This window comes from Nelumbo nucifera, chromosome 1, assembly GCF_055504915.1.
Source record: "Nelumbo nucifera cultivar China Antique chromosome 1, China Antique-T2T, whole genome shotgun sequence".
In the NCBI taxonomy this organism is placed as follows: domain Eukaryota; kingdom Viridiplantae; phylum Streptophyta; class Magnoliopsida; order Proteales; family Nelumbonaceae; genus Nelumbo; species Nelumbo nucifera.
The window spans coordinates 116857645-116875989 of NC_142649.1; the positions used below are offsets into that span (position 1 = coordinate 116857645).

Sequence of the window (18345 nt, forward strand, 5' to 3'; positions counted from 1 at the left end):
ACAAAATAGAAAACCCATACACCATTAACTGCATTGAATTATCTTGTTATTAAACACTTATTCTAGACTAAACTTTAAATATGAAAAAAAAAACAAGTCATCATATCGTAAAATATTCATTATTATTCTAAAAAACCAAGGTTTAGGCTGTATTTTGCATTCTTTATTTTAAGAATTTATCTCTTTTTTGCAATTAAAAATTTATTGTCCTATAAATAAATCCTTAAAATAAAGAATGCCAAATACAGTCTTAATCATCAAAATAAATAAATTGTATTGTTGTTTTAAGAGGGGGGGGGGGGGGGGGGGGGGGGGGGGGTAGGATGAATTATAAATTCTGACCCAACACAAGTAAACAATAACTTGTACCAAAACAGACAAGAAGCGGACAGTGGACAAGCACCAAAGCGCATAAATAAATATTGTGTTGGAAGAGAACAAATCACCGACACCGCAAATGTAATATAATGGCTGGCTATAACCCTTCTCTCTCAAGAATGAAAAGGCAAATGTGTGGTTAAAATGAGCCAACTCGGGGTCGGGGCAGCTGTTGTTTCTTGTGCAAACGATGATACACTTTGTTTGGTGGACTAACGTGTCGAGATCATTTATTTTATTTTTAACTGAAGACCCGAAAATATCTTTCACGTGCCCATGTAGTTGGTGTCCCCAAAGGGCCCCCCTTCGTCACACTCACTGCTTGTTATGCAGGAGGCAGATTTCCTTACCATCTGGCTCTTCACATTCAGATGCAAAAACCCCTAAATTTAAAACCCACTGAATTTTCAATTTTTGACTGCTTTACGCCATAACTTCCAAACAAACAAAAAATGCATATCAAAATCCAATTGCCAGCAGGGTTGGGGGTTAAGGGGTGTGGGTTGAACATTAAAAATTAAATTTATTTTTAACTTATGTATATTAAATTAATGTAAATATAAAATACTGAATTTATTACATATTATTTTATATATTTTAATTTATAAAATTATCTAATTATATATATACATATATATTATAAAAATAATTGAATTCAATTATTAATTGAATGCAAATTGTAAAACTTGAATCCAATCCATATCCCATTATGAGATAATATTGGACTTTCAGAGCTTGTTAATAGTCCTATTTGTAATTTGTAATTGGACTACCGGGTCCAACACGATTATAAATTTTGTTTTGGTAACAGGAGCTTTATTAAATCGGTAAGAAAAATAACACCAAGGAGGATGCAATTCCTCCTAGGAATTTCAAAAAAAAGGGCTGAAACTACTATTTTTTATTTGGTAGCCCATAAACCCCCAACTCAGGCGCACGCGGGATTTAATCCCAAATCTCTATTACAACCGGTAGGAGACCTTACTAAGCTGATGGTTTGGATTTAAAGAAAAAAGTCTTTACGAAGAGGTATTGTCTTCAAATCTGAGACGGCATGGGCTATGGCATTTAGCTCCCAAGAAATGTATTTGAAGCATGGTTTTTAAAACTGGACTGGATTAGACAGTTGGATTGGAAAAACTGGGAATCGGTCATCTGACTGGTTCCATTTTCCCCCAAAACCGTTGATTTTGGTCAATAAATCATTGAACCGGCCAATTAATCATTCGAATGGTTTTGACCATTTTTTAATTTTTTTTTTGTCAAAATAGACCAGCCGTTCAAACCAGTAACCAGACCCTAACCGGTTCGATCACCAATTCATTTGTAAAAACGATGATTTGAAACCCATAGAAGAGAACTTTTGCCCTGCATCAGTCAAGATTTCCTAATAATTTCCCTCTACTCCCCCTCCCTACTAACCCAATAAAATGATTCCAGCTGTCCCTAATTCCTACTTGGTGTAACGATTGACCAACACCTTAATCCCTCCATTAGATATTCTTTTAAAGAAATACCTATTTTTATGCATTAATTAGATATTTCTAATAATAAAAAAATTATCTTCGGTGATCTGTAACTCTTTTGCCATCCATGAACTTGCCTTATTCGGCTTAAAAAAGAAATAAAAATAAAAATATCTATTTTAATTATACGCAAATCCCCATTCTCTCTTTTCCACTTATAATGTTCATTGAAACTCTATCGTTGTTCTGTTCAATGAAAGCTTCTTTTCGATTTCTCCAAGGATCAATAAATAATTGTTAACTGGTTCAGCTTTCAAGCTGTGGGTTTAAACCATATAAAGATCAAACTGAGTTCTTTTCTTTTGCAAAGGACACTGTACACATTCAATTTCCTCCTATATATTGGATTTTTTTTTCTTGTTGCTGTCGTTGAAGATGTTGGGAGAAGTATAACTTTTATGTTTTTATGAAGAATATTAAGAGGGTTTTTGGATTGTGGGAAAATTTTGAATTACTTGTGATAAAATAAAAAACCTTCAGTTCCAAGCAGATAATTTCTAGAAGAGGCAGGGCAAACAATTGAGAAAGAAGATTCAAATATTGATAGGTAGAACGAGAGAATTTGTATTACTTTTTCTATCTATTAGTGTGGAGTGTGGCTAGAGCCTTTGGGCTTTTTGTATATTAACGATCAAGCACAAAACAAAAGATTTCTTACAAGAGACGAAGAGAGGAAAGAGAATGGGGAAGAAGAATTTGGGCTTAAATGAAATATCTATTTTTTAAAAAAGGTTTAATTAATGTTTGAAGAATCGATATATTTTAAAAAGAGTATTTAACGGAGAGGTTAAGCTCTTGGTTAGTTGTTACACTAAAGTTTAGTTGGACTCGTGGAATCATTTTATTGGGTTAGTAGAGAGAAGTTAGTAGGAAATCCGGACAGACTTGGTATACTCCGTTACTACTAGAGAAATAGCACTACAGACAATACTTCTCTCGAGTCTAGCTGGGGTTTACCAAATAACATTATGGCAGCTTTTGGCCTTCTAGAGGAACCAATAGATAAAAGGCAAGAATGGCTATGTAGATCTCCCGTTCATCAGCCTGTGGGATATCTAAGATTAACCACTACATCACCCATTGGTCAATATCACTCAACATAACCTACTGACTGGACTCACTTGGCCAATTTGCACAAGCTAAGGAACACTTAAAAGGCTGTCTTTGGCTGCAATGCAAATAAGTTTGCACTCATGCAGAACCATGACAGTGCAAATGATTACAGTATAAATTCTGACTTATTTTTCTTTCAAAATTTAGCTTATTTTGGTTGATTGCATTACAAATGAAATAAATTAAGACATGAAGCAGAATAAAGTAAAATCCAAAACAAAATTAAACAATAATTTACACTTTTTTACATTTGCACTCCCATGCATTTGTACTAGTGAAAACAAATTTGCACTACAACCAAGCACAGCCTAATGGAATAGATTATTCAAGTCTTAGATGTTAGTTTTTATTTCTCTCTCTTAGGCTATGTTTGGTTTGAAGGAAAAGGTAGGGAAAGGTAGAGAAACTCATACAAGGTTTGTAAAGGTTTCCCTACCTTTCCCTACTTTTTCCTTCAAACCAAGTGCAGCCTTAGTGACTGCGGAACTACTACTGCACCCGAGCAGATTCTCCATATAAAGGTCCGCATTTTAGAAGAGCACAAGGCTGACCATCAAAAACTAAAAAACCAAAATAACGAACCAGACCGACAAAATCAAGTTAACTGAATTGATCGGTTTGGTGTGTGTGTGTGTGTGTGTGTGTGTATTCATATATATTTATATATTATGTGTTATTTATAATATATATTTCTATTATTTGTATTATATAATTATATATTTATTTACAACATATACTCTATACTACCTATAAAAGAGCAAATTCCCCTTTTTTTTGAAATTTTCATTAGACATTTTCTACCCCTCTTGTCTAAGCACAAAGCGGGCATAAAGAGGGCATATATGTCCTTTATTCTCACTTTAAAAATTGTCCGCTCATAACTGTTCAGAAACTACCCACTTAAAAGTTATAACCATTTAAAAACTGTCCATAATTATAAATAGTTTTGTCTTAGAGATACTGCCATGTGCATATACATTTACTAGTAATATTAAATATTAAAAAAACCAAAAAATCAAAGAACTAAACTGATCAATCGGTTAACCGAACCATGAGCACTCCTAAAAGGGCCTCTATCTTCCATATTGCACTCCAAATAGGTTTAACTAATACAAATGACTGCTAGTATTTGGACTCGAGGTGGTATGAACCTATTCTTCCGATCTTTTATGTTTGATTCCGTGGACGTTTATCGGAAAAACGCCACCACATAAGCATTGGTGTTTATTGCATATGAAACCACTATTTGGTTTCACCGCTTGTCAAATAAACACCAAAAACCGAAACACTTTGATTTATATGCATGGGGTATCCGGGGAAACGTTAATTCTCATTTCCCCCAATGGCCCCAACATTTCTTGAAATAAAATGCTTATGTGGCATACTTTATGGGGTGTTAATTTGAGGTGGAAAGTAAAAAACGTTTCAAGTAATGCTTAACCAAACAACAAAGACAAGAAATGTTTAAAGTGAAAAATATTTTAAAGTAAAGTTGTACAAATAAATGTTTAAAACAACAAATAGCCCATCTCACAGAACCAAATATATGCTAAGTGATATCCTGATTTAACAAATTAGCATCCTTACTTTTTGAAGGCCCGAATCAACCTGTTTTTCATCCATCTTCTAGAGGAATGGCTACAATAGCCAGGCTTTTTGCTTTCATCCAACATAACTCCACCAGTACTTAAAATGTTGAATCAAGTAAGTGGGAACCACTGTTGGTACAACTTTCACTACTCTCTTCGAGTGAGACAGAGCTCTCTCCCCCTTACTATGTTGCACATGACTTGAAAGTCCCAGATATTTGGATATACCTCTTTTCTCCTTCATACCCAGAATACAAGACATGTGCCTTTTGAATCTTATTGGTTGTTGGTAGGGGTGTTCATTATATGGTCTTAGACCGCCAAACCACACTAAACCAAACCTTAATTGGCAACTTGGTCTAGTTTGGCCCTAAAACAGTTTGGTTTGGTCTGAAAATTCTTCAAAATGTATTTTTTTGTTTGGTTTCGTTTTCTAAATTTAGAAATCAGACTAAACCATAAATCGCATCAAACCAAATTATTGATAATACATTTATTAATGTATATAATATATAATACATCTATACTACTTATAAAAGTGTGAAAGAGGAGGTATTGGCTTCTCGAATTTTTCTTTACAAAAATACCCCTACTCTTGAATTTAGTTCATTTCCATTGAAATGGCAGAAAGTGTAATTAAAAGAATACCATTAAGTACATTCAATTACCTCTCATTAAGTCTCACATTTAAGTCATTAAATAAATCACATTATTAATAGAATGAAATATTATATTTTTAAAATAAACATAAAAATGAAATCATATTTTTCATCTAGGTGGTGAGTAAGTAGTTCAACCATTTAGGTCAAATGGATAAATTCATGATGTCATAAATAAACAATACAATTTTAGAAATATAAAAAATACTTTTTTTATCATCATTAAATTCCACTAATAAATCCATACACAATAATTATTAATAGAATAATGTTTTAGATTTTTAAAATAAACCTAGAAATGAAACATATTTTCCATCTAGATCGTGGGTAAGTATTTTAACCATTCGGGTCAAATGGATAATTTCATGATGTCATAAATAAATAATACAAATTTAGAAATATAAAAAATACTTTTGTTTATCATCATTAAATTCCACTAATAAATCCATACACAATAATTATTAATAGAATGAAATTTTATATTTTTAAAATAAACCTAGAAATTAAATCATATTTTCCATCTAGGTCGTGGGTAAGTATTTTAACCATTTGGGTCAAATGGATAATTTCATGATGTCATAAATCAATAATACAAATTTAGAAATATAAAAAATATAGAAAAAAAAAGAAATTTAAAAAAAATATATACTATTTTAAAATAGAATAGTACAAAAAATATGAAACAATTTTGGGCACATATATAATATTATATACTAATAATATAAGTAAAAATATGTATAATAAGTAATAATTGTTTTATCAATGATATAAATGAAATAAAAATTTTAAAACTAGTTTGAAAATGAAACCATTTTCATGTCTAGATGGTAGGTAGGTCAATGATCTAACATTTCGGGTCAAATATCTTTGATGTCATAACTAAGTAATGGATATTAAATACATATATACATATATACATATATACATATACATATACATACATACATATATATATATATATATATATATATATATATATATATATATATATATATATATATAAACTCAAAGAAAAATATAAGCTTGTATAAAACAAGGTTTTCAAAAATGAGCAGGAAATAGAACTGGTCAGCGGACCGGTTTTTGGTTAAGCGGTTCAACCATTCGGGTCGAACGGTTCAACCCGTGACATCATAGATAAATTAAAAATATATATATATTTATAAATAATAATAATAATAAATAGTATAAAATTAAATATAAAATAGAAAAAAATACAATAAAATATAAAAATAAAATACAAAAAAAACAAAAAATACAGAAAAAAATAGAAAAATAAAACCATAAAACTTCAATAGTAAATCTCTCTCTCTCTCTCATTGGATGGTGGAGTAACTTTGACTAACCACTGTGAATCCTCCATCTACTTCGTCTAAAGCAAGAAATAGAGCAACCTCTACTATATGGGCAGGTTTTAACACAGTGCCCTTCAAGTTGGCTGCAGCACAAGTGACAACTTCCATTCTATCTAGGTCTAGATTGTAGGCATCGCAGGCCAATGGGGTAGTGACTTTGAAAGGGGAGATGCGGTTGACCATGATGCCATGAGCCCCTAGCTCACTACAGGTTGACTGGACCATCCCCACCAATGCATGCTTAGAAGTGGTGTATGTACGAGGAGCAGAACCACCCAAGGCTGCTGCCACAGTTGCAGTGCAAATGATCGAGCTGCATATCTTTCTCTCCACCATAGCTCGACCTGCGTGCTTAATCGTCGATGCCACCCCTTGCACATTGGTGAGAATGGTGTTGTCAAACTCTTCCATATACATCTCTAGAATGCTACTTAGAGAACCCAAGATCCCTACTGATTGTCACAAGTGATAGCCACTGCAAGTGGTTGTAACTATTACTGCTGCTAAAAACCCTCACTCGCCGCTGCAAAATCGTCGGTTGCCGCTACAAACTTTGTCGCAAGCAAGCTCGCCATCCGCCGCTGCAAGTGTTAGCTGCCGCAAGGCCCGCTAACTCTTACTACTGCCTGCAAGTGTTGCTCGCTACCTGCAAGTTTGCCGTCGCCGATCATTGTTGGTCAATGTATGTCGTCGTCGGACGCCGGAGGTGCTGGCCGCCGTAGGTGATCGGTTGGGTGTGAGGGTTGAGAGGAGGGAACTCGGGAAACCCTAAAGCTAAAGGGACTAAACATTTGAACTGGGTTGGGGAGAAGGTATTTTATTTTTTGTTTTTTTATTTAAAACATTGAAAATAAAAAGAGTAACCCACGAACTGCTGCACGGGGTGAATGGTTTAGTGGTCCGACCACCCAGGTCAAAGGTTTTCTGACTTTTTCAACAGTTTTTAGAAATTTCCGGTTTTTAGTAAAACCAGACCTAGGGGTTGATCGGTTACTGGTTTTTCCGGTCAGACCATCCGGCCTGGATTGGTTTTGAAAACCATGGTATAAAACATTTTGATACAATTCTATTGTTATATATTCACCATATTAAACAAAAATAAATGTGAAAATAAGAATTACTTTTATCAATGATGAAAATGGAATACATGATTTAAAATCAACCAAAAAAGCAAAATGGCTTTTTCGTCCAAGTGGTGGGTTAGTGGTTAAACTATCCATGTCAAATGGATGTTATTATTAAATAATAAAATACATAAAATTCTAGAAAAATATAAAAATTTTTCGATAATTTTGGGTACATTCTATAATATTATATATTCAACATATAAAAAAGTGTGATGAATGAAAATTATTTTCATTAATCATTAATGATAGAAATGGGATAAAAATTAGGATAAAAAATAAAAAGCATTAATGTCTAGCACATGACCCGACTAACCATGTCAAATGATTCAATAATTTAAATGGCTAGGTCATCATAGGCAAATGGAGTGGTAGGGATGCAAATAGATCATATCATATTTGAATTAAGGGTATATTCAAATCTAATCCGATCCAAAGATTCGACCATATCTCATAAATATTGATTCAAATCCAAATCCGATCAAGATGTTGGATATTCGAATTTGATACGATCCAATTTAATTTTTTTTAAAAGTAATAAATTATTAAAAGAAAAGAAAATTATAAGTTGAAATAAAAAAACAAAAAATATAAGTATTTTCTCAACTATTTCCATCATATAAAAAGTTTACAAAAATGCAATATAAATAACATATTTATAAATAAATAATAAATAACGTATACATTATGTATATATATATATATATATATAATTGATTTGACCATAATATTAAAAATCAATTATATTATATTAGAATTGCATTTCCTCTTGGTAAATAAGTAATTTTTATTATCTCATAAATTAAATAATAAAAAATAAATATAGATTTTTTATAAATTTTATAAGAAAATTTAAACATACATTAATATTATATATTCTTCATATTAAACAAAAATATGTTTGAAAAATGAGAATTATTGCTAGTAAAGATAGAAATGGCTAAAATATAAAGAAAAAAATGAATTAATGTCTTAATCATAGTCCATTTTCCTGTTTAAATAGGTTAACAATTCAACCAATAAGGTCTTTTGGTTACTAATTATTATCATCATCATCATTTGATATTTCCATGTGCAAAAATAAGAATTACTTCTATTGATGATGAAAATGTAATACATGATTTAAAATCAACTGGAAAAATTTGTTTTTTTCCATCCAAGTGGTGGGTTAGTGGTTCAACTATCCGTGTCAAATGGACCAACACATGATGTTAATATTAAATAATAAAATAGATAAAATTATAGAAAATATAGAAATTTGTAGATAATTTTGGCTACATTCTATAATATTATATATTCATCATATAAAAAAGCATGATTAATGAGAATTATTTTCATTAATGATAGAATGGGATAAAAATTTGGATAAAAAATAAAGAGAATTAATGTCTAACACTATATGACCCCACTAACCATGTCAAATGGTTCAATGATTTAATTAGCTAGGTCATTGTGGGCAAGTGGTTTGGTAGGGATGCAAACAGATCATATCAATTTTGAATCAGGGTATATTCAAATTTGATTTGATCTAAAGATCTGATCGGATCTCATAAATATTGATTCAAATCTAGATCCGATCAAGATGTTGGATATCCAAATATGATACGATCTAATTTAATTTTAAAAAATTATAAATTATTAAAAGGAAAAGAAAATATAATAGTTGAAATAAAGAAAAACAAAAAATATAAGTATTTTTTCAACTATTTTCATCATGTACAAAGTTTACAAAAATGTAGTATAAATAACATGTTTATAAATAAATAATAAATAATATATATATTATATTATATATATATATATAATTGATTTGACCACAATATTAAAAACCAATATTCAAACAATATATTGGAATTGTATTTCCTCTTGGTAAATAAGTAATTTTTATTATCTTATAAATTAAATAATAAAAAATAAAAATAATTTTTTTTATAAATTTTATAGAAAAATTTGAACATGCATTAATATTATATATTCTTCATATTAAACAAAAATATGTTTGAAAAATAAAAATTATTGTTAGTAAAAATAGAAATAGCTAAAATACAAAGAAAAAAATGAATTAATGTTTTAGTCATAGTCCATTTTCCTGGTTAAATAGGTTAATGGTTCAACTAGTAAGGTCATTTGGTTGCTAACTATTATCATCATCACCCTTTGATATTTCCACGTGCAACGCACATACACTTTTACTATATATTTAAACATACGTATGCATGTATATATTCATTTAACATTTCATACATTTTTGTTGTTTGTTTGTTTTTAAGTTGCAATTCAATGCCAAAGGTAGGGGTGCAAATGGATTAGATTCTGATTCGATATGATCCTATTTTTGTAGGGTTCAAATCTCCCTTGTTCAGACCTTTGGATCAGATTGGATTCGGACCACCCCTATGTGATCCGATTTTTTTATTTATATAAATATATATAACACAAATATGTTATTTATTTATTTGTAAATATATTAGTTATATTGCATTTTTTTTTGTAAATTTGTCATATTAATCATTTTTTTTTATAAAAAACATGTATATATATGATGAAAATAGTTGAAAAGATACTTGTATTTTTTGTTTTTGTTTTTCTAATTATTATATTTGAATTTTCTTTTAATAATTTATTATTTTTTTTAAGAAATTTAAATCAGATCAGATCAGATCCAAAAATCTGACTTCTTCATCAGATTCGAATTCAAATCTATACTTATGGGATCAGATCAGATTCGGATATACCTTGATTCAAATCCGATCCGAACCATTTACATCCCTAACGAAATTAGGAATTGTTTATGTTTGAGAAAGTGTGAATGTAATTTATATAATAATAATAATAATAATAAATGACACTTGTTAACATTTCAATTTGATGTTATTTATTATTTATGTAGGCATGCATTCTATTAGGGCTTTCTAATTGGATTAAGCCCAATAAAATGACCCAAACTATATTAAAAACCAGACCAAACCATAATAAAATAATTTGGTTTGATCTGAAAATTTCTCAAACTATAATTTACTGATTTGATCTAAGATCTTCTCCAAACCAAACCAAATTAGACCATTTTACTGATTTGATCTAATATCTTCTCCAAACCAAACCAAACTGGACCATGAATACTCCTAGGCGTTGGCATTGAAAAACAAAACAAACTTGTCCAAATTGAAGAACTGGCCTGAAGCTTGGCTGTACTGCTATAGTCGGTTAACAGGTTCTTAAGTTAACAATTCTCAATAGAGGCTCTTATAAACAGTAGGTTATCATCATCTGCAAATAGCAGATGGTGAAGAATAGCTTAATAGGAGACCTGTAATTCATGCGTTTCAGACGCCCTGAAGTATACTTTAAATCTGTTATTTGACAAAAAACCTGCCTAGTTAAACTGCCGTATTTGGACATTATGAAAATATAATAATATTACAAGTGTAATCTAATAAAGTTGCAATTGCTTCTTCTTCGAATGTTTTCCCACCTATGACATAGTCAATTTGAAGCCATACCATATAGGACTGCGTTGGATTGGATCGGATAAACAAAAAAGCCACTGTACATATATTTGTATTTGCATTCTTTCCAAAAAGAGTATAAATACAAATATGTACAGTACAAATATATACAAAATACTATAAAATACAAGGTTTTGTACTCTACATATTTGTAATTGTACTCTTTCCAAACTGAGCGTTCAACTCCACCTGAAAAGAGTGCAAACAGAAATATAGTCAGTGCAAAACCTTATATATGATATTTCTAAACCTGAGCCTTAGGCTGTGTTTGGTTGCAACTGATGCAAAACTAAGGTAGTGTAAATGATTTGGGTGCAAATTCTGATTATTTTTCTTTTAAATTTTACCTTATTTTATTTAATTGCAGTACAAATGAAAAAAAAAATAGGACCTGAAACGGAATGAAGTAAAACCCAAAACAAAATTAAACCAGAATCTGCATTCTTTTCATTTGCACTCCAATGCATTTGTACTAGTGCAAATAAGATCGCACTGCAACCAAACACAGCCTTAGTATTTGAATTCAAGTGCAATCATATCCATTGGATTTAGATTTAGATTAGATTCAGTTTTTTTTTTTTTTTTAAGTCTAAGAGCAAATGACTTTAAACATTAAACCTTATAAGTGCGAACTAAAAGCAAGTATAGAGCAGAATGTAAGCTTGGCTCCATAAAATTGGGTCAGCTTTCATTTCACAACCTTCCATCCATAGATCTGATCATAGGGCCGTGGGGCTGATAAGATACTAAGAAGAAAACTAAATACATGTACTACGTGCTTCAACATTACATTAGAAGGGAATTCTGCCCACTATACAAATATTCACAAACATATCTTATATCAAGGTGAGGAGCTGACTTTTACTAGAGGCTGCCTGTCTGATTGGACAATAATTTCTATGTACAAATTTTCTGCACAGGACCATTTGAAAGAATTGAAAAACAGAACTGCTGTTATTACACAATTCGGTTGTTCAACATGAGAAACAGAGAACTTCCACAGCATGCAGATCAGCAAGTACCTGTCATGTTCAGTTCCTTTTTTGAGAACGGAGTTGGGTGAGTTTATCTCTCCATTGAGCTGGATGGGAAGAAAACCTCAAAAGGTTAAATGTTGAACTTTGGTTTGAAGGAAAAGATTGGGAAAGGTAGCCGGACTAGGTTGAAAATCAATAAGAACAAATGATACCTGCATCTCTGTATCTTTCTTCAACGGCAGCAATTAGCATATTGCGGACCAGACCAAACTCTTTGGTTTCAATACATGGTTGACCACTTGGCCTGTGAACATTAATATTTCCATCAGAACCAAAACTGTAGCATGACGAGAATTAAAAAAAAAAGTGCTACATGTGATAGATAATACTCCTCTGTAGAAAGTCCATGCTGGCAGAGAAAACCTAGGTCTAAAATATAATTATAATATTCAACACCCAACAGCAAGGTGCCAACTGGCAGGTTGGTAAAGTTTCCTGCTGGTTGTATTGGAGACTTGGGATCGAATCCCGCCTGCATGTGGGTTGGGGGGGGGGGTTATGGATGTAACGTACTTGTGTATGAAATACAAAACTCTGATTATCATCAGTTCTACCTATCCATCTCCGTAAACAACAAGCCATCTGACAGAGGGGGCTGAGACACCATCTTTACAGGTTCAATAACTCTCATTCCATCATTGTATGCCAAAGACTTGTTAACTTGTATTGGCACCTGCATAAAATTTGAAAAAGCTTTCACTATCATAAATAAGATAAAAGAAGGCAAAAGAGGTGGGGTGGAGTGGGGGAGCAGAATAAACGCATACTGCATAAATTGCGTGTAGTTGTACATGTAAAATATTGCAACATAGATCAACTAGCAGAACAAGATACAATCATGTAGAATCACAAGGAATAAATAAAACATTTCAGGGAACTCCATAAAAATCATGTTTCATTATTTTTTTTATATTTTTTCTAGTCCAACTCTTCCATAGATCCATTCAGGACTTCGTAGACACCCGTTGCTGATATTGAAGGAGACCCTTAGGCTATGTTTGGTTTGAAGGAAAAGGTAGGGAAACCTATACAGGGTTTGTAAAGGTTTCCCTACCTTTCCCTACCTTTTCCTTCAAACCAAAGACAGCCTTAAGCTCCACTAACATCAAATATATCTTCGACTTCAAAAAACATCAAACATATCTTCAGAAACTAGCATTTTCCTAAATAAAATCTTGTTAGGTGGTAACCACTAGAAATGGAAGGCATTATAGGGACAATGAAACTATGGGTCATGGACCATCTTAGATTGGCTTAAGCCCACCTTTACTGCAGCAAATCTTACTGGAATGCAACCTAGTGATTTAGCACTATGTCATGACCTTACTCACCTGTATCAGCTTTTACCATCAATTTTCCATAACCCCCATGCTCTTCTGCTACATATAAATTGGTCCCTTATCACTAGGGAAAACACTGAACGGAACTTCTAGCACTTTGCTGGCTAAACTATTGCAGGTCCAAGAAATTCTTTAATGTCTGTTGTCCATAAAAAGCTAGGTTAAATTCATGGTCAGCTGTCATGATAACCTCAGGTGAAGTATGAAATGTGGGAATCCATGCTCCACTATGAAATAATAATTCAAACATTACATTACACACAATATATCCTTTTACAGCTCTTGCATAAAATATCCTAGGTGAAATTAACAGTCATCTATTCATGATAACTTTAGTTCTTAGGTAAGTTATGAAATGCAGAAATTCATTCCCCATGATAACAGATTTAAGAGGAAAATGTCTCAACTTTTCTTTGGTTTGGTCTCTATTTCAGCTTAGATTTTTGATTTCCTGTTTTTCAGGACCAGAAAAATGATCCCTCTCTGAATCACAAAATAAAAAATAAAGCATTCATTGCCCATCTTCCTGATAGCATTTCCCCTCCTACTCTCTGTTCAAATCCCCATAAGAAACAGAATACCACCATGTAATGTTTGTCACTGCAATTATCCCACTCACTATGGCTTGTTAACTCTAAAGTTACCACCACTCTCAAGCATGGGGAATCAAGTCATTGTGATGACTCAAAATACACATGACTCTCCAATGGCTCCAGTAACTCTAGCCCAAGTCAATTGACTGACTCCTCCAAGGCAACTTCCTTCAACAACCTCCTGGACTTGCCTCAATATTTACAATATATGATTATGATTTCAAAGCACAACTGCTTTGTATGCTTAAGAAACTTAAATGGTAGATTGATTTAGTGTCTTATTCCCTTTCTATGACAAACTTAACTAAAGCAATTAATGATGATTTAAATTCTAAGCACATATAATTTTTGTTGCACAATTCATTGGGAGGGGTGGACTGGATATAAACCTTTTTCTTTTCTTTATTTTTATTATTATTATTATTTTTTTTTTTTGGGGGGGGGGAGGGGCCAAAAGTGGCTGCTCTTAGACTCAAACTCACATTCTCACGTTTGTCAGCCCAAGATTGACTGGTTAATAATACTCACTTCTCACTCCTCGTATTCCTTTATTTTTCCCAAAATTTACCTTGTTATGTTTCAAATTTCAAGTGGTTATTACTCACCTGACACTCATTGCAGAATTTCTCTTGAGTTGCATATCAGCTCAAATATCTTTGATCTATAAAGAATAAAAAAGGATTTATGCAACTGTGAACAAGCAGATTCATCCATGTAGGCATGGGTATACTTTTAAGCCACCACTCCATGTCAAAAAGCAGCTATGGTTTTGCAGCAAACATATCAATTGCAGGCACCGGGGGGTGAGGGGATGAAACCGTCAAGCATTTATCTTAGGAATGGGAAAAAAGGACCTAGTCAAGAAACCTAAGTTGCAATCAGTACACAATTCTCAAATATTTAGAATCAGGTTACTATGTTGTGTATAACAGAATATGATATGCAAATATAATACATATAATTATGTTCAAGCTTATAAAGATATCTAATATGATCCTATGCAACAAGAAGTCTCCATTCATTTTCCAAAAACACTATCAAGCTAGATGCCCACAAAGGCATGCTAAAACCCCAAATACATACTTCTATATTTAATGATTCCATAAGCTGTTTCTATTTAATAATTCAATATCTCTAAACAGTTTTTGTGTAACAACTTCATAATGTATCATACACCCCATTTTCTAGGAAAAAAAATATGCATCAATCAAGATGTGTAACAGAATACCTTGCATCGTACAGCAATGTTAATGGCATCTGAAGGCCGAAGATCAAAGCTGACTCTTATTGTTTCATCACCTATCTGTGAATGTACCCAGAGTATCATCACTGAACTGATTATTATATTTAGAATATCATCTATAGGTGTATAATTAATTAAACAAAGCAGGGAAGGATGATGTAGAAGTTTACCTTTGTAACATATAACTGAGCAAAATATGCTTCATGTACTCTCTTGGTTACTCGAACAAGTTTCACCTGTGCATAAAGAAGCACCCCTTGGCAAGATAGAATGGAAGATCACAACTGAAATATTATATAAATAAGCATCTACAAATATGCAAAACAACAGAGGTCATATAGATAGCCCAAGCTCCATGACTTAAAAAGGACTTGACAGAAGCAAGATAAGTAATACCTCATATCCCATTGTCTCAATCATCTCCTTCATTACTTGATATACAGTAGGCCTAGCCTGAGGCAGAGTTACCAATCTCAATCTCTATTAACAAAACCATTTGATATATAGGACATAAATGCCTAAACCCTAGCTCTTATAAATTTATCATCAGAGAGAAAAAGAAAACCTTCCTAGTTAAGTGAATAACATACAATTGGAACATTGCGAACTGCAGCCATCAGGAAGACACTTGGCATCTCCACTGCAATAAAATAGAAACCAATAGTCATGAGAGAAGTACGACACGGGTTGTAGTCACCTGTTTGGTAGATGATGTATAGTAGGTATTCTTCCAAAACATTAAAAAGACAATCAAATTTTTGTGTACATACAAACAACTATAGGAAGAAGAAGACCACTTCCATCCTCCATCTTCAGTACAATAGCAGGATGTGGAGCATAGTCAGGAAGGTGTCCACCTTGAGGGTTGTTGTGAGCACATCTTACATATCTGCCATCTCGCATTTTTATCACGAAACCATCCGAGCCACTTTTAACCTCAACTACATGAAGGTATCATGAAACATTAATCAGTTTAAGGTGCGCTGAGTATTGAGAATATAAGAAAACACCAAAGTTGATAAAGCAAAGAGTAGCCAGTAGCAAGAAATTCAGAGGTATAAACAAAGGCTTTCGGGAGGAAAGGAGATGTCAACGACTTAATATGAGAAGGGAAAAACAGATTGTCCAATGTTGAACTATACCAGCCTCAACAACACTGGAGTTAACATAGTCTTCGTCGTTCTCATTGAAGTTCTCTGCCATGCTACCGTTATCATTTGATGATGAACTGAAGCTACAGTGAACTGTCCTGAATTTTATCAACGGGACTTTATGAGAAAGAGTCCTCCAGCGTCTGTATGTCCCTTTAGATCCCCAGAACTCGCTTCTAAGAGTTCTAGCTGTCACGAGAGGTCCATTTCCTGACAGAGTATAAGCTCCAACTTGCTTGGCACCGATTGTGGGGCATACAACAGACCCTTGAAGTGTTCCCATCATCCCCCCTTCAAGATGCATAAAGAGAACAGAATAATTAGTGTCCCATACAGAGGCGTAGAAAATTAAAGCTTATCCAGCTAATAGAAATTCATTTAGAAAATAAAATTTCAAGATCAACAGACAATGATGCTAACAACGAAAAGGAGTGGAATGAAAAAGCAAAGCGAAATCGCATTGGTAGTTGCATCGTTTACCAAAAACAATTCAAACTGTTCAGTATTGCCGCACCGACTATTTTGTAAAATACTTGGTACTTGTGTTTTTAGCAATAAACAGTGATGGATGTTTCAAAGGACCACTGTGCTATGTACGGCCTACTTAGCACAAGTCGTTGCAATCACCGTATAGAAGATTGGCGTTGAAAGGGAACAAACCAGAACTGTTAGAACGAATAGGTGTCCCAAATACTGTTAACGTCGAGGATCATACAGAAAGCATGGGCAGAGAACTACTTAAGCAGAATTCTCGACCAATTAACCATGAATTTTCAATGGATTTGCAGGAAAAGCGCAAAATTACAGGAGAGAGGTCATAAATTTCCACTTAGTTCATAACGGTTTTGAGAGAAAATGATCAGAGAAGCAATAAAAGCATGGAATTCCACTACCTGATGAGTTCTAAAATCTCTCGAGAGATCAGGAATTCCTGCAAGTCAAGTTCGATTTCGAACCAAAATTAAACCCTAACTGAGCGTTTTGTGATCGATCGGACAATTTTTTTTTTCGCCTTAATCTACCGAAGTTTCATGCTGATCTTTCAGAATTGAGCCCAAATCCGTAGACAAAATCGGATTTGCAAGGGAAGAAAATGAAATTACCGGCTAACACGAAAGTGCAAATACAAGGCACAGAGATTCTTCAAAATCTTAAAGCTTTAAAGCGATCGAGAAACGAAGAAAATGACTAGGAGGGAAGAGCGTAAACATTCTTTAACCGAATCGTCTCCAATTACAGATTTGTCCTTATATTTGAAGGTAATGGCATCTCAGGCGGTTTTGAATAAGGACATAAGGTGATAAACGCCAGAAATCTGAACGAACCACACCACGGGGAGGTGTGGTACTGTGGTGTCCCACCGAGCACCGACGTGGCGTGCTATTCGAGGTCTACAGAGAACGCCCAGTACACGTCAGCTTCAGAAAGAAAAAAATATTTCCCAGTAAAGCTAGTTATATAACGTACTTGTATGACAATTCCAGCGTAGATTTCCCTTACTTAGGTGGCAAGTTGAGCCCGGACTGATTTGTTTGAGTCACCATGGACAATTGTCTAATTTGTAGGGGATGTCTGGAAGTATTGCTGCTTTTTCTGAAAAAACGGTGCCACGTTGGATCTTCCATGTAGGTGATTTTATAAATGCCTACATACATAATTGTGATTAAAAAAAAACACTGAAAAATGGACATGCCTTATAAATGGAAACACAATCATTGCATGAAACCTTAA

At 33.0% G+C, this 18345-nt stretch overlaps 1 protein-coding gene and 1 pseudogene across 5 annotated transcripts; both read right to left on the reverse strand.

Annotated features, from left to right (window-relative positions):
* Window positions 1-6581: 6581 nt before the first annotated feature.
* LOC104601912 (short-chain dehydrogenase reductase 3b pseudogene) lies at window positions 6582-7291 on the reverse strand (annotated as a pseudogene).
* Window positions 7292-11270: 3979 nt separating this feature from the next.
* Window positions 11271-17767, reverse strand: LOC104601803 (bifunctional nuclease 2-like). Of its 5 annotated transcripts, none has more exons than XM_088893684.1 (11): window positions 17508-17748; window positions 16606-16905; window positions 16234-16404; window positions 16054-16103; window positions 15860-15916; window positions 15634-15699; window positions 15449-15523; window positions 12842-12960; window positions 12440-12531; window positions 12273-12331; window positions 11271-11439 (listed from the first exon to the last, which is right to left on the reverse strand). In XM_088893684.1, exons 2-10 carry the CDS (start codon window positions 16898-16900, stop codon window positions 12282-12284), a joined length of 975 nt encoding a protein of 324 aa, XP_088749810.1. In that variant the 5' UTR covers window positions 16901-16905; window positions 17508-17748; the 3' UTR covers window positions 11271-11439; window positions 12273-12281. The 5 variants fall into 5 exon arrangements, with proteins under 5 accessions (XP_088749810.1, XP_010263582.1, XP_010263581.1 ...); XM_010265280.3 differs by having other exon boundaries at window positions 15860-15943; XM_010265279.3 differs by lacking the exon at window positions 11271-11439 and adding an exon at window positions 12014-12162 and having other exon boundaries at window positions 15860-15943.
* Window positions 17768-18345: the final 578 nt, after the last annotated feature.

Coding starts and splice junctions, on each gene's coding strand:
- LOC104601803 (XM_010265280.3), bottom strand. CDS start 16,900: ATGATGGGAACACTTCAAGGGTCTGTTGTATGCCCCACAATCGGTGCC. Junction 16,405..16,605: donor CTCCAGTGTTGTTGAGGCTG/GTATAGTTCAAC, acceptor ACCTTCATGTAG/TTGAGGTTAAAAGTGGCTCG. Junction 12,961..15,448: donor ACATTGCTGTACGATGCAAG/GTATTCTGTTAC, acceptor AATTTTATGCAG/GTGCCAATACAAGTTAACAA.